General features: G+C 56.1%; 8 protein-coding genes across 8 annotated transcripts; 3 read left to right on the top strand and 5 right to left on the bottom strand.

The window, feature by feature from the left end:
* Positions 1-2,300: 2,300 nt before the first annotated feature.
* BKA78DRAFT_354754 (chitin synthase-domain-containing protein) lies at positions 2,301-5,326 on the top strand (the record flags this gene model as incomplete). The annotated part of the gene is made up of 3 exons (XM_066891790.1): positions 2,301-2,384; positions 2,437-2,603; positions 2,653-5,326. The coding sequence occupies 3 exons, from the start codon at positions 2,301-2,303 to the stop codon at positions 5,324-5,326; spliced, it is 2,925 nt and encodes a 974-aa protein (XP_066741733.1).
* A 752-nt stretch (positions 5,327-6,078) lies between these two features.
* BKA78DRAFT_319942 (putative acetyl-CoA hydrolase Ach1) lies at positions 6,079-8,611 on the bottom strand. Its single transcript, XM_066888906.1, has 4 exons — positions 8,109-8,611; positions 7,332-8,058; positions 6,802-7,281; positions 6,079-6,702 (listed from the first exon to the last, which is right to left on the bottom strand). Exons 1-4 carry the CDS (start codon positions 8,249-8,251, stop codon positions 6,475-6,477), a joined length of 1,578 nt encoding a protein of 525 aa, XP_066741732.1. The 5' UTR covers positions 8,252-8,611; the 3' UTR covers positions 6,079-6,474.
* A 382-nt stretch (positions 8,612-8,993) lies between these two features.
* On the top strand, positions 8,994-9,886 carry BKA78DRAFT_172698 (uncharacterized protein). Its single transcript, XM_066883276.1, has one exon. It carries the CDS (start codon positions 9,308-9,310, stop codon positions 9,794-9,796), a length of 489 nt encoding a protein of 162 aa, XP_066741731.1. The 5' UTR covers positions 8,994-9,307; the 3' UTR covers positions 9,797-9,886.
* A 90-nt stretch (positions 9,887-9,976) lies between these two features.
* Positions 9,977-11,950, bottom strand: BKA78DRAFT_354752 (uncharacterized protein; the record flags this gene model as incomplete). Its single annotated transcript, XM_066891789.1, has 4 exons — positions 9,977-10,863; positions 10,916-11,183; positions 11,237-11,709; positions 11,785-11,950. 4 exons carry the CDS (start codon positions 11,948-11,950, stop codon positions 9,977-9,979), a joined length of 1,794 nt encoding a protein of 597 aa, XP_066741730.1.
* A 364-nt stretch (positions 11,951-12,314) lies between these two features.
* Positions 12,315-16,305, bottom strand: BKA78DRAFT_172696 (uncharacterized protein). Its single transcript, XM_066883275.1, has 4 exons — positions 16,206-16,305; positions 16,083-16,153; positions 15,940-16,029; positions 12,315-15,891 (listed from the first exon to the last, which is right to left on the bottom strand). Exons 1-4 carry the CDS (start codon positions 16,264-16,266, stop codon positions 12,580-12,582), a joined length of 3,534 nt encoding a protein of 1,177 aa, XP_066741729.1. The 5' UTR covers positions 16,267-16,305; the 3' UTR covers positions 12,315-12,579.
* A 507-nt stretch (positions 16,306-16,812) lies between these two features.
* Positions 16,813-17,288, top strand: BKA78DRAFT_354750 (uncharacterized protein; the record flags this gene model as incomplete). The annotated part of the gene is made up of 4 exons (XM_066891788.1): positions 16,813-16,827; positions 16,882-16,922; positions 16,973-17,041; positions 17,201-17,288. 4 exons carry the CDS (start codon positions 16,813-16,815, stop codon positions 17,286-17,288), a joined length of 213 nt encoding a protein of 70 aa, XP_066741728.1.
* Positions 17,289-17,447: 159 nt separating this feature from the next.
* On the bottom strand, positions 17,448-19,217 carry BKA78DRAFT_373359 (uncharacterized protein; the record flags this gene model as incomplete). Its single annotated transcript, XM_066892766.1, has 1 exon — positions 17,448-19,217. One exon carries the CDS (start codon positions 19,215-19,217, stop codon positions 17,622-17,624), a length of 1,596 nt encoding a protein of 531 aa, XP_066741727.1. The 3' UTR covers positions 17,448-17,621.
* A 283-nt stretch (positions 19,218-19,500) lies between these two features.
* BKA78DRAFT_319924 (uncharacterized protein) lies at positions 19,501-20,057 on the bottom strand. Its single transcript, XM_066888905.1, has one exon. The coding sequence runs from the start codon at positions 19,917-19,919 to the stop codon at positions 19,734-19,736; it is 186 nt and encodes a 61-aa protein (XP_066741726.1). The 5' UTR covers positions 19,920-20,057; the 3' UTR covers positions 19,501-19,733.
* Positions 20,058-20,161: the final 104 nt, after the last annotated feature.

Below are 20,161 nucleotides of genomic sequence, written 5' to 3'. Positions count from 1 at the left end.
GAGACAGTGGACAGAAGAGAGGAGCGGAAGTAAGAGAGGAGGGAAGGAGTAAGCAGTCGGGACAGAGCAAAAGGAAAGAGAGAATGGCATGTGGCAGCAGCGGGTGGCGAAGCTCCTCCGGTACACTACAGCGGATGGGCTTTGCACGTGGCGCTGCGGGCAGGATCTCGCCGTATTAGTTTATTACCCCAGCGTTCGCGCGCCGCCATGGACGAGGGCGATTCTAGAAGACGTGCTGCTGCGTTGGTGAAGGGTCGTCCGTCCCTCTCCTCTCCCCGCCGCTCCGGATCCGGCACCTGTCAGGGTCGGGCTGAAGCGTCTCCCGTCGCTCGGTACGGGTTGCTCTGGTAGGAGATATTGAGTGGCCGTGGTCCAGCCTGGTAGAGATGCTGCTGCGGTGATAAGTAAGACAATAGAATGGTGAGCTGGAAGCGTCGTTGTCGTCGGTTGCCAGGCGCTGATCTGCTGGTGGTGTCGTATTCATACTCTGTATAGTGCTACCACCCAGTAGCCATGGTGAATCGGGTACAGGACGATGACAGCAGGCCGGAATTTCAGGCGCCTTGGGAGTGCAGATCTGTCAGAACCACGAGGTGCCAACGGCGTCGTCGATTGTCATTCAAGGTTCCTTAGCGGTGGTCGGGTGCGCGATGTCAAAATGTCAGGGCACGCGGGTCCTTTGCAGACAGACGGCTCAGGAACAGGCAAGCGGCGGCGGGCGAGGGAGAATTTGACTGCTGAATCCTTTGGCGCTTGGCAGTGCTGCCACGGCGCTATGGGCCTAAAGCGTCGATGGTGACAGGCCTTTTCGGGGGCCATGAGAATGAGGGGGAAAATGCTGTTGCATATACGGTTCATGTCCATGATGGAGATGAAAATAGACGAGACGGCTGGGTCCGCATGGCTCGGCAGTCGGAAGGAGAGAGGATGCCTGATTTCAGAGGGACAAGTTCACAGGAAATTCGGGCTATTTTTGGTGTTGAGGGTGCAGAAATCGACTGTGGTGCGACCATCCGCATGTGTCGTGGTTGAAACGAATCGAAGCGCGCGCCCCGACCGGACCGCTTTTGGGTACGCGCTGACTTGGCCTCCTCCAGTCCATTCGACAACACCACGCCTCTCACCACTCACCACAATCCTCCAATGGCGTCAGTCAAATGGCGTCCCAACCAGAGCATCCGCCGCGGGAGGCTTGTCCAGTCCCTGCGGTCCCTGTCCTTTCGTGGCTCGCGCCATCTACTGTCTACCTCCATCCGGACTCCATGGCAGAAACCACCGCACGACGTCCCACATTCTCCGCCAGAGGTTTTCACTTTAGCCATGCTCGCCGGCCTTGAAAACAAAAGAGGAAAGAAGAATTAAGATCCATGTCACTCCCCGTGTTTCGCTTGCACATCATCCATGCGGCGGCCACTCAGCGTCTGCATCTCCCCGGGCAAAGAGACGCCCCTGTAAGCGTGGCCGACGCCATCGTGGAGCCGCCTGGATGGTGCCGCTGTAGTCGGCCAGACCACAACCCTCTGCAAATGGAAAGGCTCCAATGTCGACCAAGATGCTGTATATCTGCAGAGAAGCCCCGTTGAGCTTGCGCTGCTGCTCCCTTTGCCTGCCCACGACGCTGCCACTGTCCCTCCTTGTCAAGACTCTCCCTCTTTGAGTCCAGTCGATTCCTTTTAATCAAAAAGAGCAAACGGACTGCTCTCCCATTCATTACTACACCACCGTCTTCTGCGTCGGCTCGCTGTGCCGTCTGCCCTCGGTGCCGCCAACACCCACGCGCATATACGACCCAATACCTATCCCCCAAGCACAAGCTCTTGCAGGTGGCGCGCCCTCTCAAGCCTTCGAGAACCCATCCTACCCTCCTGATCTGCCCCCTGTTGCCTTCTAGCTCCGTGTAACCGCTGAGGTGACAATCACTGTTGTGTCACCGTCGGTCTTGCCCTCGTCCACGTCGCCGCCGCACCTGACACCTTTACCACCGCGCCTCTGCTACTGCCGCTGCTGCTTACCTCCCACCTCGCCCTGCTCTCTCTCTCTCTTTCGCCTCCCAAGCAAGCCCCGGATAAATTAGGTAAGTGTCCATCAGCTCGAGCCTCGTACCGCATGTCCTGACCTCGATGCAGCCTGGTAGCCGCAAGCTGCCAAGTTTAGATTTCCGTTCCCGCTTTAATATCTCGCCCATGCCCTGCTCGACACCTGCTTGATTCCCTGGATCCCAAATCGAGCGAGCGTACCTGATTTAACATCTCCCTGGGCTTCCTCCTATTGCCCTCCTCCCTCCCGAACCCGCTCCGACCATGTGGGGTGACGTCGTAGGGCTGATTGCCCGCAATGCGGACAATGGTCTCCCCTCGATCAAGGACCCTTGGCCTGTCAAGGATGTGAGTTGGCCTATTACAGTCACGATTGGATTTGGGGTTGACGACGTGCTAGATTGTCTACGTTTCCATTGTCGGTACCGTCATGTTGGCGGCTCTGCTCGAATGGCTTCTCTGGCTGGCAGCGTTCATGTACTGTCTGATCAAGGTCTTCCAAAAGGCTGAGACGGCAAGTATCAAGGTGTTGGCGGTCGTCATGATGATCCTCTTCACACTGCTGAGGTGAGTAGAAAAGTTCAAAATTAGGGGAAATCCGACTGACTGGTTGCAGAGCAATCTTCTTGCCCATCATGATCGTCACGCTGCCCCTGCCTTCTCGAATCGTGCAATACTTTCCCGAATCCATGGTTAGCTTTTTGCAGTGGTTCGCCTTTTGGTCTTTCGCCGGTCTCCTCACGATTCCATGGCTCTTTTGCGTCTTCCAGCTCGTCACGCACTCGGTCGGCCGTACAAAGAGGATCAAGCACGTCTTGGACGAAAACTCGGCTCCCAAGATGGTCATCATCATGCCTTGCTACCAGGAGATTCCCGATGTGCTGCTCCGCACCATCGATTCGATTGTCGACTGCGAGTACCCTCCTTCGTGCATGCACGTCTTCCTCTCTTTCGACGGAGATGCAGAGGATGAATTGTACCTCAACACGATCGAAAAGCTCGGTGTGCCTCTGACCCTGGACTCGTACCCCAAGAGTATCGACGTCACTTACCGTAGCACCCGCATCACTGTCTCGCGTTTCAAGCACGGAGGAAAGCGCCACACGCAAAAGAAGACTTTCCATCTCATTGACAGAATCTACACCGAGTACCTTAAGCGCAACGACAACCTGTTCGTCCTCTTCATCGACTCGGACTGTATCCTCGACCGCGTCTGCATTCAAAACTTCATGTTCGAAATGGAACTCAAGCCGGGCAGCAAGCAAAACATGTTGGCCATGACGGGTGTCATTACCTCGACTACGGAAAAGAACAGCTTGATTACCCTCTTGCAGGACATGGAGTACATTCACGGTCAGCTCTTCGAGCGCTCTGTCGAGTCTGGATGCGGTGCCGTCACCTGCTTGCCCGGTGCCCTGACCTGTCTCCGTTTCTCTGCCTTCAGGAAGATGGCCAAGTACTACTTTGCTGAAAAGGCTGAGCAGTGCGACGATCTTTTCGACTACGGCAAATGCCATTTGGGCGAGGACCGCTGGCTTACTCACTTGTTCATGATTGGAGCCAAGGAACGCTACCAGATCCAGATGAACACTGGCGCTTTCTGCAAGACCGAGGCCGTCCAGACGTACAAGTCCCTCCTGAAGCAACGTCGCCGCTGGTTCTTGGGTTTCATCACGAACGAAGCCTGTATGCTTACGGATATCCGTCTCTGGAAACGCTACACGCTCCTTTGCGTCGTCCGCTTCATGCAAAACACCATCAGAACCACTGCCCTCCTCTTCTTCATCATGGTCTTGTCTCTTGTCACTACCGAAAAGGCCATCAAGGACCTACCTGTTGGTTTCATTGGTGTGTCCCTTGGTCTCAACTGGCTTCTCATGCTCTACTTTGGTGCCAAGCTCGGCCGCTACAAGATTATGCTCTACCCCATCATGTTCATTGTCAACCCCTTTTTCAACTGGGTCTACATGGTCTACGGAATCTTCACCGCTGGTCAGCGCACCTGGGGTGGTCCCCGTGCCGACGCTGGTGCTGCCGATGCTACCACGACACCGCAAGCTGCCATTGAGAAGGCCGAAGCCGAAGGCGACGACCTCAACGTGGTCCCCGAGACGTTCAAGGGCGCGGCCGACATTCAGCGCAAGAAGAGCCACAAGGCCGGCCATGTTCCCAACCTTCCGCTTATGCCGTCTGCAAACGTCGAGGGCCGCTTCGCTGCCGCAAAGCAGCTTCCTGGCGGATGGTACCAACAAGGCAACGAGAGTGGCCTCACTTTGCCAGACATTCACCGCGACCCCAACGTTCCTCGTATCCCGCTCCACCCTCGTGCTTCTTTCGACTCGATGATGTCGTATGCGACCACCGGCCACCAGAGTATCTACATGCCCCGTCGTGTCGAATCCGTCATGGGAGACGATGCCGTTGCCGCCTACTACCAGGCTCAAGCCAACCAGCGTCCGGCTGGAGGTGCCTTTTACGAAACGGGCGGCTACGTCGCCGGCGGCCACGCACCACCATACGCAACCGAAGGCAAGCCGCGCTTCTTTGACAGCGTCGAGTCGCTCGCGGACTCCGAGTTCAACTACCCCAGCTACAACCCCGGCGCCGACAAGTACAAGTCGCGGCCGCCGCACTCGCGCGGTGTCTCGGCCCAGAGCATCAGCACGACGCGGTCCATGTCGCCGGCGCAGACGGGCACCTCGCCGCTGGCCAACGCCCTGCACGAGCAGGACGGCTACGTAGAACAGCAACAGCAATCGGCGCCTCGCCACCACCACCAACGGACCACCAGCAACCCGTACCTGACCAACCCGATCAACAGCTCGCACGCGTCGTCGCAGCAGCCGCGCCCGCAAGGGCACGCGCACCGCTACTCGTCGGGCTCGACGGCATCCAACACCTCGGCCCCTGCCTCGCCATCCCTCCCCGGCCAGAGCAGCCAGCCGCCGCCCATGCAGCGCCAAAACAGCAACCTCTCAGTGCCGCAGCCGACACACGCGCGCGACTCGTCGCGCAGCAGCGGCCGCTCGCCGCTCGCCCGCGCCAGCTTCGTCCGCACCGGCGAGGACCTCGACCTCGGCATTGAGCTGCAGAGCCAGAGCGGCGCGGGCGACGCGCTGATGCGCGACCAGAGCCCGCACGTGCGCGACGCCGGACGCTCGGCGGACCGCGGGAGCGGCGGCAGCAGTGACGATAGCGAGGGTGGACGCGGTCGTCCGAGACATGCGAGGACCGAGAGCGTGGACAGCGAGAACAAGCGGAAACGCTTGACGAAGAAGAGCATGAAATAGACGGATGGGAAAGAAGAAGGGGGTGATGAGTGATTGATGGCGACATAAATATTGCATGCATGCGGTTGGCGTTTTCTTGCTTCGTTGGCTTTGGCTTTTGGCTTGCTTGGTCTTTTGGGTCGGTTGGTTGGCTACTACTACTACTACTACTACTTGGGCATTCAAAGAAAGGTACTTGGATGGCAGTCAAGTGGGATGGTTGGTGGTACTTTGAAAGAACTTTTGGCTTGGCTTCCTACCTGTCTAACCCACATACGGGGATACGCTTCATACCTAAAATACCTACATTATACCTTCCTTTTCCCTACCATCTCTTTGGCCTGCTGGCTCTGGTGTTTTTTTGTCGGAGCGAGGAGATGCGCGCGAACATTTGGATCGAAGCTCGTGGTTGCATCGATTTTTGCAATCTGTACTTGATATACGAGGTGATTTGGAATGCATTCGTCCATTTTGGGCGGTGCGAGGGTCACTTGCTTTTACAAAGACGGAGAAATTCAAGCAGGCCTGGACAGCGATCAAACAATCCATAGCGCAAGATTGATGGTAAGGTTTGGACTTTAAGAAATGTGGCTCTGCTCTCTGGCTCGCGAGTAAGTGGATGATGGAGAAAGATTGATGATGCGCCAGTAATGCAGGGGCGATAGTGTTGCTCGCGTCTACAAGAGGAAGCTCCACTCTTACCTTAGGGGGGATAAAGTGTCGCAACACTATTCACCAGTCCAACATCAGTCATCAGCGGGGAAGCGCTTTGTGTCGACGGCCTGCTTTCTTGACTTGTTGTTGTTGTCATTCCTACTATTTATTCACTCATCTCAATCTCGTCCCCCTCCTGCACTCTCATATACCCCATTCACCCCTTTTCCTCGCTTCCAAGTGCTCAACATTGCATCGACTTACTCACCGCGCGGCAACACTTTGCAATGCAATCAACCCTTCGAGAAAAAGCTCAAACGAACAAATACCAGATCCAAACGAAGAGAAGAGCTGCCTCCCCAACAGCCCTGCCATGTCCATCAAAAGCGCCAACGCCATTCCCATGCTTCCCTTTCATCCATGTCCAACATAACAAAAAGCCCTGGTCATCTTGCTTCAATCAAGCCCCTCTCCCTTCCCTCTTCTCCACTTCTTCCCACTCAAGGCAGCAGGGCTTACTCCCAGCTATCAATCTTCATGGTGCCCTTCTCGGCGAGGTTCTTGTGCATGTTGAAGGCCTGGAACAGGAGGTGCGGCTCGTGGCCCATGCCCTTGCGCAGGCACTCGAACTCGGCGCGGTCAAAGTAGTCCTGCAGGATGGGCTTGTAGTCCGGGTGCGAGCACTTGTCGATGATGACGCGGGCGCGCTCGCGCGGCGAGAGGCCGCGCACGTCGGCGAGACCCTACCATGTTTGTTAGTGGATGTTGGAGAGTCTTGGGCTTGGGCGGTGGCGGTGGCGTTGGTTCAGGGGGTGGTTCAGGGGTTGCAAGGGGCGACTCACCTGCTCCGTCACGACGACGTCGAGGTCGTGCTCCGTCTGGTCGACGTGCGTGCACATGGGGACGATGCAGCTGACACCCGTGGGATCCGTCTTGCTGGGGCGGGTCGACGGAGTGTGCATGATGCTGTACTTGGAGCTGCGCAAGAAATCAGCCGAACCACCGAGGCCGTTCAGCATGCGGCTGCCCATGACGCAGGTCGAGTTGGCGTGGGCGTAAATGTCGACCTCGACGGGCGTGTTCATGCCAATGACGCCGAGGCGGCGGATGATCTCGGGCGAGTTGGAGACTTGCTGCGAGCGCAGGAGCAGCTTGGGCGCGTAGTCTTTCCAGCCATCATAGAAGCGCTTGAAGCCGTCGGGCGAGAAGCGGATGCTGGTTGCAGTTGCAAAGTCGAGGTTGCCGCTGTCAAAGAGGTCGAGGAACGAGTCCTGGAGCACTTCGGTCCAGACCTTGAGGTTCTTGAAGTCTGCGCCGCCCTTCTATTGGACTGTTAGCGTTTGGTCTCATTTCAGGGGCTCGAGATGCGCACCGAAAGGCCGCCGACAACGGCGTTGGCAATGTTGCCGATACCGCTCTGAATGGGGAGCAGGTTTTGCGGCAGACGGCCGTGGTTGACCTCGTGCTTGAGGAACTCGATCAAGTTCGAGGCAATCTTCTGGCTGCACTCATCCTCGGGCGAGTTGGGCTGAGTCTGGTCGGGGTAGTCGGACTCGACGACAGCCACCACCTTCTCCGGGTCGACGGGGATGTACGGCGTTCCAATGCGGTCCTCGGGCGCCATGATGAGGTAGGGCTTGCGGTTCGGCGGCAGATCGGTCATGGTGATGTCGTGGAGACCTTCAAATGAAGGAGCGGCCGTGTTGACTTCAATGACAATCTTGTCCGCCATCTGGATGAGCTCAGGACTGGCGCCCACACTGGCACCGGGGATGATGCCGCCCTCTTCGGTGATAGCGCTGGCCTCGATGATTGCCACATCAATCTTGTTGTTGGGCCGATCCCGCGTGTACCAGCCGTACATAAGGTCGACGGGGAACATGGACAAGTGCTTGTCGAAGAACTTGATGTTGCCATTGTTGATGCCCTTGGCAATCTCCTTGCCAACCTGATGCGGCGAGCGGCGCTCAATCATGTTCAGACGCGCCCAGCGGTTCTCCGTCTCGGCACCCGACGACGCGCCCACAAAGAGGTTGTACTTGAGCTTGCCCTCCAAGCCATTCTTCTCGACGTGGTCGGCGAGCGCGGTGGGGACTTTTCTATCCAATTGGTCAGTTTCTGGACGGGATTGAAGCTTTGAAGGACGTACTTGGGGTATCCAACACCCGTAAATCCGGACCAGCCGATATACGAGTTGTGAGGAAATAGATCAATCAGGTTTTCGGCCTTTGTGAGCTTGTTGAGGTACGAGGGCCTCCGGACTCTGCTCCTCAGAAGCGCAGACGCGGCCATGATTGGTACGAGCTATCTACGCGCACGCGAGTCTTGCGAGTTCTGCAAACTACAGGCAGCTACAGAGAGCTTTGCGGGCTAGTGCGGATTAGGGGTAGAGTGGAGAGGGGAGGTTGGATGTTGGAGAAAGAAAACAAAGAGTCGCGGAGAAGCAAACGGGGAGGAAGACGAGGAGTACAAAAAAAGAGCTCGAGCTATGACGGCAAGCTTCGGCCGGCTTAAAGGAGGGGAGAGAGCTGCGCTGGGGCCCAGCTTATTCTTGCGATTCTGGGGTCGCCCGGCAAGGGTGCGTGGGCCGTGAAGGCACCGAGAAAGTTGTACGCGGAAGGTCGATGGGAAAGTGCAGGTGCTGTCTCGGTGGTATGATGCCGTGACGTCACACATGGACTTACATGTGTAAGTCAGCACCACCGCCTTTCTGTACGCGACCACGGCCAATCACACGGTTCCAAATCATTCGCCGTCAGCAGCCATACAAGCGTCTTAGCAACGGCAACGCTGCAACTGGCCAGCCCGTCCTTGCGTAATGATATGCAAGACGCATTGCATCTGTGATCCCCGTGGAGTCCCCCGAGCGGTCTCCGCGCGGGCCCGAGGTTCGACGCTCGGGCGGACGGGACGACGTAGGGCAGTCCCTCGTGCTCACCACACAGACGTCTCCTCTCGTCTTGCGGTAGATACTGACAAGTGACAACAGACGACCGGTCTCAGGGGCTCGTGAAGACGGCGATTCCTAGTCCAGGGCCAACGAGCAGTCTAGTGTGATATGCACAAGGCCATCATCCAATTATCAACACTGGATGGAGCAGCATCAGGAGCGAGTCCACGGTGCTCTGGTTCTATCCGATAGATATCCGCATTCCCCAAACACGACCCCAGCCCAGCCCCCTTGACCAAACCCCTCCCGAGAACCCTTGTCGGAAAAGGACCCAGTCGTTCCAGACTCCACAACAGCGCGACACGACTCGAGGCGAGGCGGATCCAAGGCAACCGACCTTCTCAATCCAACTGGCGCCAGACCCCAAGATCTCCGTCTCCAGGATCCACGACCGCCGTATGCCCAAGCATCCAAAAGATGGAACCAACCGGAATAGAAATCAAAAGACCAAAATACCAACCACCAAAAGGAAATTCAAAGTAAAACGAAAAAGATCTCTGGACCGTCCGCAAAGCTCGGCCCCAAAACGGAAAGATGATGACGAGCAGAGAATCCACAAATGTCGACGAGATGCTGATGCTTCGCTGTGCTTGTGCTTTTTGTTTTCGCTGCGACGCTGGCGGTTTGCTGATGCGAATGCCGATGCAGAACTGATTTCAAATTATTTGCCGCGCCATCCATTTGTGTTCCACTTGAGGCGCGTAAAAGAAACGCGCCTCCTCTCCAGTAGCTTGGCCTGGGATTTCCCGCGCAAGGACAGCAGGCTGCTGCCACGACACTTGTCGGCCTCCTCGTCTTGCCTGGTTTTCTTTCCATCCCCTGGACCGCGCCTCAAAAAGCGCGGCGCTTGGAGGGGATGGTGTAGAGAGGACGAGCAGCTGGGGTAAGGAAAGTTTCCGACAACCACTCGTGCCATGATCGGGGCCCCTCCCCAATCTCATGGACCCCATTAATCACTCGCTCGTCCTCCCTTGTCAACGTGTGACACGGTCCGGTGCCGACGGGAGCGGTCCGGTCCGTCTGTCTTGGTCTTGCCTTGCCACTTGGCAGATCTGACCTGGCGTGACCTACCCACTGCTCGCTCTGGCGCTGTCTGCACGTCCGTTCACCTGAATGGGTGCCGGTACCGGTGCTTGGGTTGTGTGCTGAGCCGGGATGGTGCTGCCTTTCTTCTGTCCTGGCGCAGATCCTACGACGCTCGCCCATTCCTTGGCGATTTTGTCCTCTTCCTGTCTCTTCATTTCTTTTGACTCATGTCCGGGCGCATCTCTTATCCTCGTCTCTCGTCTCTCTTGACTTTCTCTCGTGTTTCCGTTGACTTTCTCCTCAGAGTCCATTTCCATCTCCACGTGGACATCCACGCCGGCGCCTTCGCTAAATTTCTCACTGTCAGCAGCACCATATCCGCTTCCCCTTCCCCTCTTGCCTTCGTTAAAGGCCACTCGCTTCACGGCCGATCCACTTGAGACCTCTGGCCGCAGCGTGCTCCCGCTATTGTGATTGTTGTGCTGTTGAGCAAAATGTGCCGAGTTGTTCGGGCTGCTCATGAATAGCAAGCTATCTACCGCATCCATTTCGGCTTGCTGACTCGGCATGCGGAGGATGCCCGCGGGAATGCCTCCGGAACGAGGCGGCAACTGACCTTGGCGGTTCGTTGGGGTTTGAGTTTGATGCGCCTGGGGGTAGGGAGAATTGGAGTGATTCCGCTGATGCGGACGTGCTGGACCCTGATACTTGCCTGTTGGTGTTGTCGGGTAGGCTGTCGTACTCTCCTGCGGTTGTGGTTTGGGTTGGTAAGTGCCAAGTTTGGGTGGTGGGCGATCGGACGTGGACCGGCGATGGCGTTTGGGGGATATGCTGACCGAGGGCGCGAGCGATGGAGTAGAGGAATCGTTGCTCGAAGTGGTGGATGAAGTCGTTGGACGCGCCCTATCATCGGCACGGGATGCAGAGTCTGCGACGCGTTGTCAACATGTAGTCCGAGACACCAAGTCTCCGACACCTACTTGGATAGCTCGAGGGATACGCGCGAGAAATGCTGTTCAGCGGACTACCGCGACTAGGAGAGGCGTGGTCAGGGGCAGAGTGGGCGCTCTGCCTCCGTGAGTCAGCACCGCGAGGCGACGCAATAGTTCTAGCAAAGGTCGGAGTCTGGACAGCGGGCGAGTTTCTCTGCGAAGCGACCGTCTCCAACTCGTCAATCGACTTTTGTTCCCAGCCGTTCTGGACCTTGACCATGGCGTACGAAAGACGCGTCTTGAGTTCGGCAGACAACTGCAACGACGTGTCAATTGAGCCAAAGAGACGCGTCGACGCAAGCTTCCTACCTTGCCAATCCTGCTGAGGCCGGACTCGGTGCTGGTGTTTCGCGAGTGCGCGGTGCTCGACGCGCCCGTCTCGTTGCCTGCATAGGCGCTGGTTGGCGGCTTGATAAGGCCGCTGGCGGTCCTCTTCGCGCCCCGCGACGTGGGCGGTGTATCAATGGCCATGGGACTTCCGGCAGCGCTCCGTGGCGAAAAGTCATGCTGGAGGGCGGTTTGCTTTCGGGGGGTGATGCAAGTGTTTGGCGCGACCGGGTTCTGCAAAGGCGCGCTTGCGCTTGCGTTGGCGGTCGCGGTCGCGGTCTTTGATAGGTCAATGTGGCTCGACACGTTGGAGGTTGCTGGGCTCGTTGATTCGGTCTCTGGGATGGAGTCGGTCGACACGTTGGACTGCGATGACAGCAGACGTGGCGCAGCGCTGGTGGTGCTCGAGACCGACAGTTGACTCTCTTGCGACGCGCTCGGGTGGCTCGTGCCGGCTGCGACGCGTTAGTTTGACGCGATGGAGGGGAAAAGTCTGGCAAAACGCAAATGATGCGCAGGGGCGGGCGTACTCCTGTAGCTGGCGGCGGGGTGATGGTGATGGGCAGAAGAGGGAGCTCGTGCAGCCAAGCTCACTGCAGGCCGTACGGAAACCGGTGGCAGCGGAGGCGGTGGTGACGCGGCGGCGACGTGATGGGCAGCGGCGCGCTCAAACTCGAGCGAAGCCACAGTCTCCATGGTTGAGGAGACACAAAGATGGGATGGAGGCGAAGAAGTGGTCGGTCGGGCGGTCGGTCGGTGGATGGATGCTGGAGTCAGGACGACGCGGGTCAACAAGGTGCAGGAGAGTAGGGTGTGGTTGTCTTGTGACGACCATTGAGCGGCGGGAAGCGCGCGCGTGCACCTACACCTCACGACCTGTGCGCGATCCGGATCGCAGCCTTTGACTCCTCCAAACCGAAAATTGGTAAAAACGGGCAAACGGCACGCGCGCGGGCGGGTCGGGCCAGACGAACGGACGGGAGCCGACGTGAGTAGATGATAATTGCTGCAGACGATGCAAGCGGCCGAACGACGACAAAGGAAGACTCGACGTCTCTCGTCTCGTCGCCGCCACGAAGTCAGCTGATGCTACTCCAGCCTCTAACTCCCAAAAGTGACTAAAACACGGCTGCGACATGTTGGGACTCAACTGCATGCTGCCGAAATGGAAACTACATGTTTTTGCCCCCTGCTCAATGCACGCGCCCAACGCCGGGAAATGCCTGCAGCCATCGAGAACGAGCTCGCTCTTTTGGACGCCCCCCGGATCGACGTGAAGAAACAACCCACAAAACAAATCAACAATAATGCGACACATCGCCTCCTCAATGCTTGCTCTTCTTGCCCCTGCCTCCTCCTCCGCCCCCATCGTCATTCTTGCGCTTCTTTCCTTCGCGGGCCCAAAAGTCGGCCTTTTCGCGCTTCTCCCGCTCCGCTCGCTTCTCCTCATTCTCCGCCACCTTTTTGCGGTATCCTTCCCGACGCTTCTCCTGCGCCGCGTGTCGCTTGGCCACCTTCTCGTTGCGCAGCGTCATGACCTGCTGCATCAGGTTGCGCGCCGTCCGCTCTTCCTTGCCTGCCACCACCGCCCGCTTCTGGAGGTACGTTTCCTTCTTTTGCTTGCCCATCCTGACCGGCTGCGAGCTGAAGGGCAGATCAGCAGCCAGCTTCTTGGGGATTCGCAGGGGGTTGAAATGGCGTTCTTGGCGCTCCACCGCCCGGTAAGCCGAGTTTTTGTCCAGCGGCGTGGGAATGCCCTGATCGCGTCGCACCTCGCCTGTCAGACGCATTCCCTTCCACTCGCCGTCTTCGCCATTCTCTGCCCGGCCCGCAAAGTCGAGCAGGTTGGTCACCGGGTTGTAGAATCGATGCGGCTTGATAGGGAACCAAGCTCGAAGGAAAGCAATGTCGCTCATCAGGATCTTGTCTTCGAACGTTGCACGGAAGTGGCCCTCGGGCTTGCTGAGCGCCTTTTTGATCTGACCGCGAACGCCAGAAACCGTGCGGATGCTGGCTCCCTCAAACTTGGCAATTTCCAAAGATGTGCTGAACATGTCTTTGATGAAAGCCGTGTTCTTGAAAATCTTGTAAGGGGTACCCGTGAGCTTGAGCTTCTTGACAATCTCCACGCTCTCGTCCACATTCAAAACCACTCCCGTGGCCGAGATGCGGAATCCGGGGTCCTTGTTGGAGAATGACTGGACGCAGCAGAAGCCGGTATTAGGTGCAATCAAAGGGCCCCAGAACGTGCCAAAGCAATGCATGTGCTCGGGGGTATACTTTAGCATGCGATTGCGCGTCCGGGAATCCGAAATGCTGTAGACTGGCGTCGACTGGAATCTCCGCCAGCCAAGGGAGAAGATTAGTGGATCGTTGGTCTTGAGAATCTTCTTGTGCCAGCGGTGTCGCTTGATGCGCACTTGGACGTATCCAAAGCGCTGCTCAGTAGGCGTGAGGCCGCCGACAATGACGGGGAAGCGAGGGTTGAAGTTTGCTGAGAATTCGTACGGGACGTCCTCGAGTACGATGCGCGCGTAGGTGCCGGCCTTGTATCCCTCGACTCGGACGCGGGATTGCTCGTCGAGTTGTTCAAACTCGGCGCGATTGATGTCGAGCTGCTTTTGAATAGCCGCTTTTTGCGCATCGTACCAGTCATCCTCGCCAAACTCTTGCTGATCTTCTCCTTTCTCTCCTCCCTTACCAAAGCCGTCGCGGTCTTCCTCTTCGAATCGAAGGCGGAGCTCCTCCTTTTTCCGAGCATTCTTCTCGCGCTCTGCTTCGAGCTTGGTCTCCTCGTCCCCATCTCCGTCTTCCTCTTCCTCTTCCTCGTCTGCGCCGTGCTTCTCTCCAGTTTCGAGGTCCTCGAATTCGCCGTCACCTTCGTCGTCGTCGTCTTCATCGGAGCCGTCGAAACCGTCAAACTCTTCGTCCGAGCCTGACCCGCCATCGCCTCCCTTGGTCAGACTAGTCGACGCGAAACGGCGGCGAAGTACTTCCAGATTCTCCTCATCTTTCCACTTTTGCTCGAGAGCTTCGTAGTCATATTGGGGGATCGGGCGATCTTCTTGCTCTTCTTCCGCCTCGTTTGCCACCTTTTTGAAAAGCTCATCGTCGTCCGAATCGTCTTGTTCGCCTTGCTCCTCGTTGTCCTCGCCTCTCCATCTGCGCAGGACTTCGGAGGGAGTCAAGTCATCGTTGTACATTAATCGAGCGAGCTCAGCTGTTCGGTATGGTCGCTTGCGGCCGTGTGCTTTTTTCGCGTTTTCAGCCAGGTTGTCCTTCCACTTGGTCTCTCCGTCCTCGTCTTCCGAATCTTCTTCAGAATCGAAGTCGTCGCCGTCTTCCAGCTCCTGGTCGTCCACTGATGACAGAGAGCCCAGATCGGAGTCACTGTCGGCAAAAGCAATGTCGTCGTTGCCGTTGGCTGTCTTTTCGTCATCCTTTTTGAACATCCGGCCGAGTTTCGCTTCTGAAATGCCTTCGCCCTCGAGGTAGCCGTTGTCATCCTCATCGTCCTCCCCCTGAAAGTCGTCCTCCTCTTCCTCATCATCATCGCTGCCCAAATCTTCGTCGTCGTCCAACTCTTCAACTTTGCTGGCCATCCGCGCCCGACGTTGCGTTTTTCGTCCCGTGTCGTTGGTGTCATCCTCAGCAGCTCTGTCAATGACCTCGCCGTTGCTGAAAAGCTTCAGTCCCTTGTCCGCTTCACCGAGCAGCTTTCTCTCGCCCTGCAAGCCAATGACCATCTGCTCTCCGAGACCCTTTTCCTCGACATTTTCATCGTTGTCAAAGGTCGTGTTTTTGACATCGATGTACACGGCGTCCTTGTCGACCAGCACACCACCGACATCCGACATGGGCGCAAACAGGACCTTTTGCTTTTCTCCCAGTCTTCGCCGATGCGTCTTGCCTGTTGCTTTCGCCATTTGTTGGTCCTGGTGAGGGGTCGGACACGGATCCGGAAGTTGCTCAATCATGGAAACGTTCAAGTCGCCCACGCCTGGTACGTGTACTCGCGCACCTTGCGCCGGGAAATTTGTGCCTCTCAGGTATCCGTAGAGCGCTACAGTGCGGTCGCATTTGGGGTTCTCTTCGATGGCTGTCGGCGGCGTAATGTCGAGGAAGCGGTCGGCGATGCAGTAAGGATGCGAGTTGCGCCAGACGAGAGGGCGCGGGTTCTTCATGACGGACAAGAATCTCGACAAGTTGAGGACTTCGCGATCAGGGTATCGGCCGTTCATGACACCGGAAAGATAGAAGAGCTTCGCGCCCTGGTACAGCTCGCTCCAGAACCTGTGCTTCAGCCTCTTCTTTTGCATCTTCAGAATGCTTTGCTTCTTGAACAGGTCCAAATGCGTCAGAATGCCAAACACATTTCCAGGCATACCCGTCGAGCTCAGCACGTTCAAAAACTCCATTGTCTCCATCTCGAAGCCGTAGTTGCCGTCAATCATGAGCAGGACAATGTCGACGACCTTGGCGATGTCAATCATGGCGGCGAGCGAGTCGGCGGGAGTCTCGATAAAGGTAAGACGGCGGCGCTTCGAGGTGACGACGGTGAGGGGACCGGCCGGTTGCGAAATGGTTTGCTTGGTGTAGCGGCGGATGAGTGACTTGATGAGTGTGGTTTTTCCAACCTGTTATACTTAGTATATGTTCTGCATTTGCTCTGGGAATTTCCTTACCCCAGGAGGTCCGACAACAGCGACAACGAGAGGCGGCGCTTCCTCTGGGAGGCGGTCCACCAGCGGGACGTGGAGACGCTTTTCCTTGACCTGCGACAAGCTCAGTAACCTCTTCAGCTTCCATTAGTATGCGCGAGCCGTACATCGTGAGAGCGCGCCGCCTGCTTTTGGAGACGTCCGGGAGCCGCGAAGGCAAAGGCCTTGGGGTTTGGTCCTGGAAATTTTGTGAGGTCAATCCACTGAAAGACGACGCAGGCGAAACATACCACCAGAGGCTTTCTTCTTCTCCTTTGCCGCACGATGCGGCTTATTTGTCTGCTCGGACATGGTGGTTGCGCGGCGGGCTGGCGCAAAGCAGTGTCGAGCTCAACGGATGTTGAAATTTTGGACGAGGGCAAGGGCTCGGATTTCCTAGACGCGCTAGACTGACTCGCGTAGATCTTATCGATAGCGCGTCGTGACTCGACGAATGCGGGAAGCCGAATCCTCCGCCTTCGCTGCGGCCACCACTTTGTGCTCCAGCACTCCCTGCGTCCTTGTTTACTGCGTTTTGGAGCTCTTCAAAAACATATGACTACAGTGACTCAAGCCGGCGATAACGGCGTCAGCTTCATGATTTTGCCGGTTGCTTTTGCCAGGTGCGGCGGTGCCAATTGCAGCTGACCGCCACGTTATCATGGTGGGCTTTGCTGCCAACGCACGTCATCAAGCGCCGCCTTGCTACGGCTCTGGCTGGAGGGGCAGGCATACCATTTAGTACTTAAGCTTGACTGCTCACCTGTCCTAGTCTCTTCACCATCATCCCTTTGCCTGAATTCCTGTCCAACGATACTCACACGCCTTTTACGACTTATCAATCCATTTACTGCCAAAATGCCCAACGTCAACGTATGATGCCTTCGAGGGATGCCTGATGCGGGGTCCGTTGCTGATGCCTTCCAGGTCACTCTCAAGGAAGGCGCCAGCCCGGAGGAGCTCCAGAAGTAGGTTGACATTTAGAACGAGGTTCGGGATAGACACTAACTTCTCACAGAGCAAAGAAGACCGTCGTGGAGCAGGGCGGCAAGATCATCAACGAGTTCAAGCTGATCAAGGGCTTCACGTACGTCGACCCCGCTCCAACCTTATCTTCACTTCCACATTCCGAGACGACCATCATACACGGGACGTCTTTGGAAACGGACATCTTATGTTGAACTGCGTTGGATTGAAAGACGTATATGGGAAGCCATCATCGGCCACAGGCTGACTGCTGCAACAGTGCCGAGTTCCCTGCCGACAAGGTCTCCGTCCTGTCCACCAACGACCACATCACCGTCGAGGAGGACAGCATTGTCACTACTCAGTAGATGGCCGGACGCCAAGCGATGTAGATGATGCTCGTGTGGGAGGCGACGAGGCAACCTCAAGCGAATAGATACCCCTTCAAGCACACGAATATCATGGCTTCAACTCGAACCTTCTCGTCATTTTGGGTGACTCTATCTTTGAGGATAATTCATTGTATTCATAAGCGTCATGGTAAGCAGGCTTGCTGGACTCCCTTCTGCGGAATCTTCATGTGTTTACATGGCTCGACTGCAAACAATGCCATGTAGCCGTGCTTGACTGCAGACAGTTGATCCATGCCACGCCTCTTACTCTTCATAAGTAGGCGTCGGACGACCTACGACCTAATTATCTCAGTCAGCCAGAGTCATGGGCAATTGATCGTACTTGCAAACCTTGAACCCCAAGCCAATTCCAAAATCATCACTGATCCACTTGTAGATATGTCCCTTGTAGAAGTCGTAGTTGAATCTGCGGTCATTCGAAAAAAGCGGAGAGAAAGATGGACAGTGGAAGTCTTCTTCGGTGAATTCTTTTCTCAAGTCTCTTTTCTTTGATTCGGCCTTCTCTTTCGTGAGGCTCGTGTCGGAATCGATTTGCCGCAGCAGACGTTTGAATCTGCTTGCACTATTGCTTTGTAGTCGATTTCTTGGCCAACCCAGGGCCTGGTTCGAAAGTCGACCAAAAGAGACCTCTCTCGCCTTGAAGCTCCAATGTCTTGGTTCTCGAAGAGCCATTGCCCAGTGAGAATCTCCTGTTCCAGGCAATTCCCAGTCGCGATCCGCTGCAACCTCAGGCCATTCCCCCTCTGGCATACCTCCCAGATCGACTTTTCCATTGATTCCATGCTTTGCAAATCTTGTACCAAGCTCTAGAAGTTCTGTTCCTTCGACACCCCATGGTCGAAATTGGACCAATCGCCCTTTCCGCTCCTGAGTTTCTCGCGGCAGGGCAGCGGCGCCAGTCTTTGTCCACCTGTAAGCATTTCTCCCAGCCTCAGACTCCATCATCTCGCTCCCCAGCACGGAGGCGATGACCCTGTTTCCAGGCCGGAGTCCGGTTTGCATGTAGTTTTGGATGTCTCGCAGCTTGTTCTTTTGAGCCTTGGGACCATTGGACTCCGTGAACTTCTCGAAGTCGGTTCTGAGTCTCTCGCGGTTAATCCTCCCTCTCAAACCTTTCAACCGTGCGAAGCGCCTTTTACTGATCTCTTTTTCGAACGACAGTCGAGTCATGCCGAGTCTCAAAAGCCTTTTCTCATTCTGTCTGCCATCTTGACAGCCGACAGGTAGGTCGACACTCAAAACATCCTCCATGAGCATCCAGAGCTCAGTCCGCAGACAGGAGGACACCATCATGACAAAAGGCTTTGGAAGCGGATATTTAGGAAAGTAGACGAAGTCCAGATCACACAGTTGTATCGGGATCTCATCAAACCCAACCTGAAAGTTCTGCCGCACCCATTCATGTTCCAAAATCGTGTGTAAGACCCATGGAGACACATCATTTAGCATTATCGCCATCGGGCGTGGCCGCTCTCCGAATATGTCTTGAAGAAGACTCATTGCTGCGGACGAACGAGGCACGTCGTACTTTTTTGGGCCGAAGTATTTCAGACTCCACAAGACAACCGACAAAGTCGTTCCAACATCAATGCCATGTTGATCAGCGTGATCTCCTGACTGGACCCAGTCCAATTCTGCTGCTGAGAAAGACCAGGGTTGAATCCGTCTCGGCATTTTGGGTGGTTCTGTCGCAGGCAAGCGTGCTAGATCCTCGCTCGATGGGATACTTCTTGGGGAGGTTACTTCTGGAATGCTCGGGTTCAAGTTGAGCACCCAGCCCGTAGAGTCCCAAAGATTCTGAAGTCTTTCCTGGCCGTAGTTCCTCGAAGTCGGAAGAGGGCAACGGCTGCGTATTAGCCGAGGGAGTTGCTTTGACAGGAACATGATGACTTTCACTCACGATAGAAGGTATGGAAAGTGTGGAGGCGGAGAAGAGTTCCTGGACGCCAATTTTGATGCGATAGTCTGCCGGCCAAAATCTATTTCAAGAAGCTTCCCGTTCCCGACGGAAAGGAAGCTCGCGGTGTGATTTCCGCTGAACTCAAAAGCGGTGCCGCGCTCTTGCGCCTCTGCGAAATCGATAACCACCATCGCCCAGATGCTGCATGGTACAGGCAAGTCTCCAAGATTCTCGAATTGTCGTTCGCATTCACTGAGACTGTTCCGCTCCAGAACAGAAAAATGGCATTCATATCGGTGTGGCTCGAGAAGGAGCTAGCCACAAAGAACGAGTTTCCAATCTCGTCGCCGCGAAGGATCTGGACATTGCTTGTCCCTCTCCCCAAATGAGTGCCTCGTCTAGAGAGTGGTCGAATGTTTCCTGGACGACTCGTCGCAACGCATCGATGAGTCTGCCTTTCCCCTATCTCCCATCATCCATCCGACAAAATATCACCGACCTCAAACAAGAAACATCCGCTCGAAATCAGAATTACCCTCCATCGCCCACATCGCTTCACCCATCATGATGCCATCGACGTAGCATGCTCCCACCAACTCGTACTGCTTCTGTTCTTCGCATCGAGGTCGAATGACGAAAGGGAATTCGCAACCCCTGAAGATGACAACCAGATCATCGGTCTTCATGGCTCTTGGACCGAGACCTGCTCGCCCATCGGATGTCACAAAGCCTTTGTGGCCGTTCAGTCGAATCCTTCTCCAGTATTCCCAGACAAACGTGTTGGTGGCAGATTCCGTGGCAGATTCCGTGGCAGATTCCGTGGCGCTTGAAAGGATCCTCTTACCTGGGTTGTGGCCTGCAGAGCGTCTAGCATTTTCAACGCGGGCGAAGAGTTCGTCGTCAATTTCCACCACTTCCTCGGGAACTC

Source organism: Phyllosticta capitalensis (genome assembly GCF_038381095.1).
Source record: "Phyllosticta capitalensis strain CBS 128856 chromosome Unknown BKA78scaffold_8, whole genome shotgun sequence".
NCBI classification, from domain to species: Eukaryota; Fungi; Ascomycota; class Dothideomycetes; order Botryosphaeriales; family Phyllostictaceae; genus Phyllosticta; species Phyllosticta capitalensis.
The sequence above is the reverse complement of the archived record's forward strand: the minus strand, read 5'-3'. Positions and strand labels throughout refer to the sequence as shown.

Excerpts from the sequence above, each read along its gene's own strand:
- BKA78DRAFT_319924 (XM_066888905.1), bottom strand. The coding sequence starts at position 19,919 with ATGAAGACCGATGATCTGGTTGTCATCTTCAGGGGTTGCGAATTCCCT.
- BKA78DRAFT_172698 (XM_066883276.1), top strand. The coding sequence starts at position 9,308 with ATGCCCAAGCATCCAAAAGATGGAACCAACCGGAATAGAAATCAAAAG.
- BKA78DRAFT_172696 (XM_066883275.1), bottom strand. The coding sequence starts at position 16,266 with ATGTCCGAGCAGACAAATAAGCCGCATCGTGCGGCAAAGGAGAAGAAG. Across the intron at positions 16,154-16,205 it reads GAAGAAGAAAGCCTCTGGTG|GACCAAACCCCAAGGCCTTT; the intron begins GTATGTTTCGCC and ends CAAAATTTCCAG. Across the intron at positions 16,030-16,082 it reads AGGCGGCGCGCTCTCACGAT|GTCAAGGAAAAGCGTCTCCA; the intron begins GTACGGCTCGCG and ends AGCTTGTCGCAG.
- BKA78DRAFT_319942 (XM_066888906.1), bottom strand. The coding sequence starts at position 8,251 with ATGGCCGCGTCTGCGCTTCTGAGGAGCAGAGTCCGGAGGCCCTCGTAC. Across the intron at positions 7,282-7,331 it reads CCGTTGTCGGCGGCCTTTCG|AAGGGCGGCGCAGACTTCAA; the intron begins GTGCGCATCTCG and ends ACAGTCCAATAG. Across the intron at positions 6,703-6,801 it reads ACGTCGTCGTGACGGAGCAG|GGTCTCGCCGACGTGCGCGG; the intron begins GTGAGTCGCCCC and ends CAAACATGGTAG.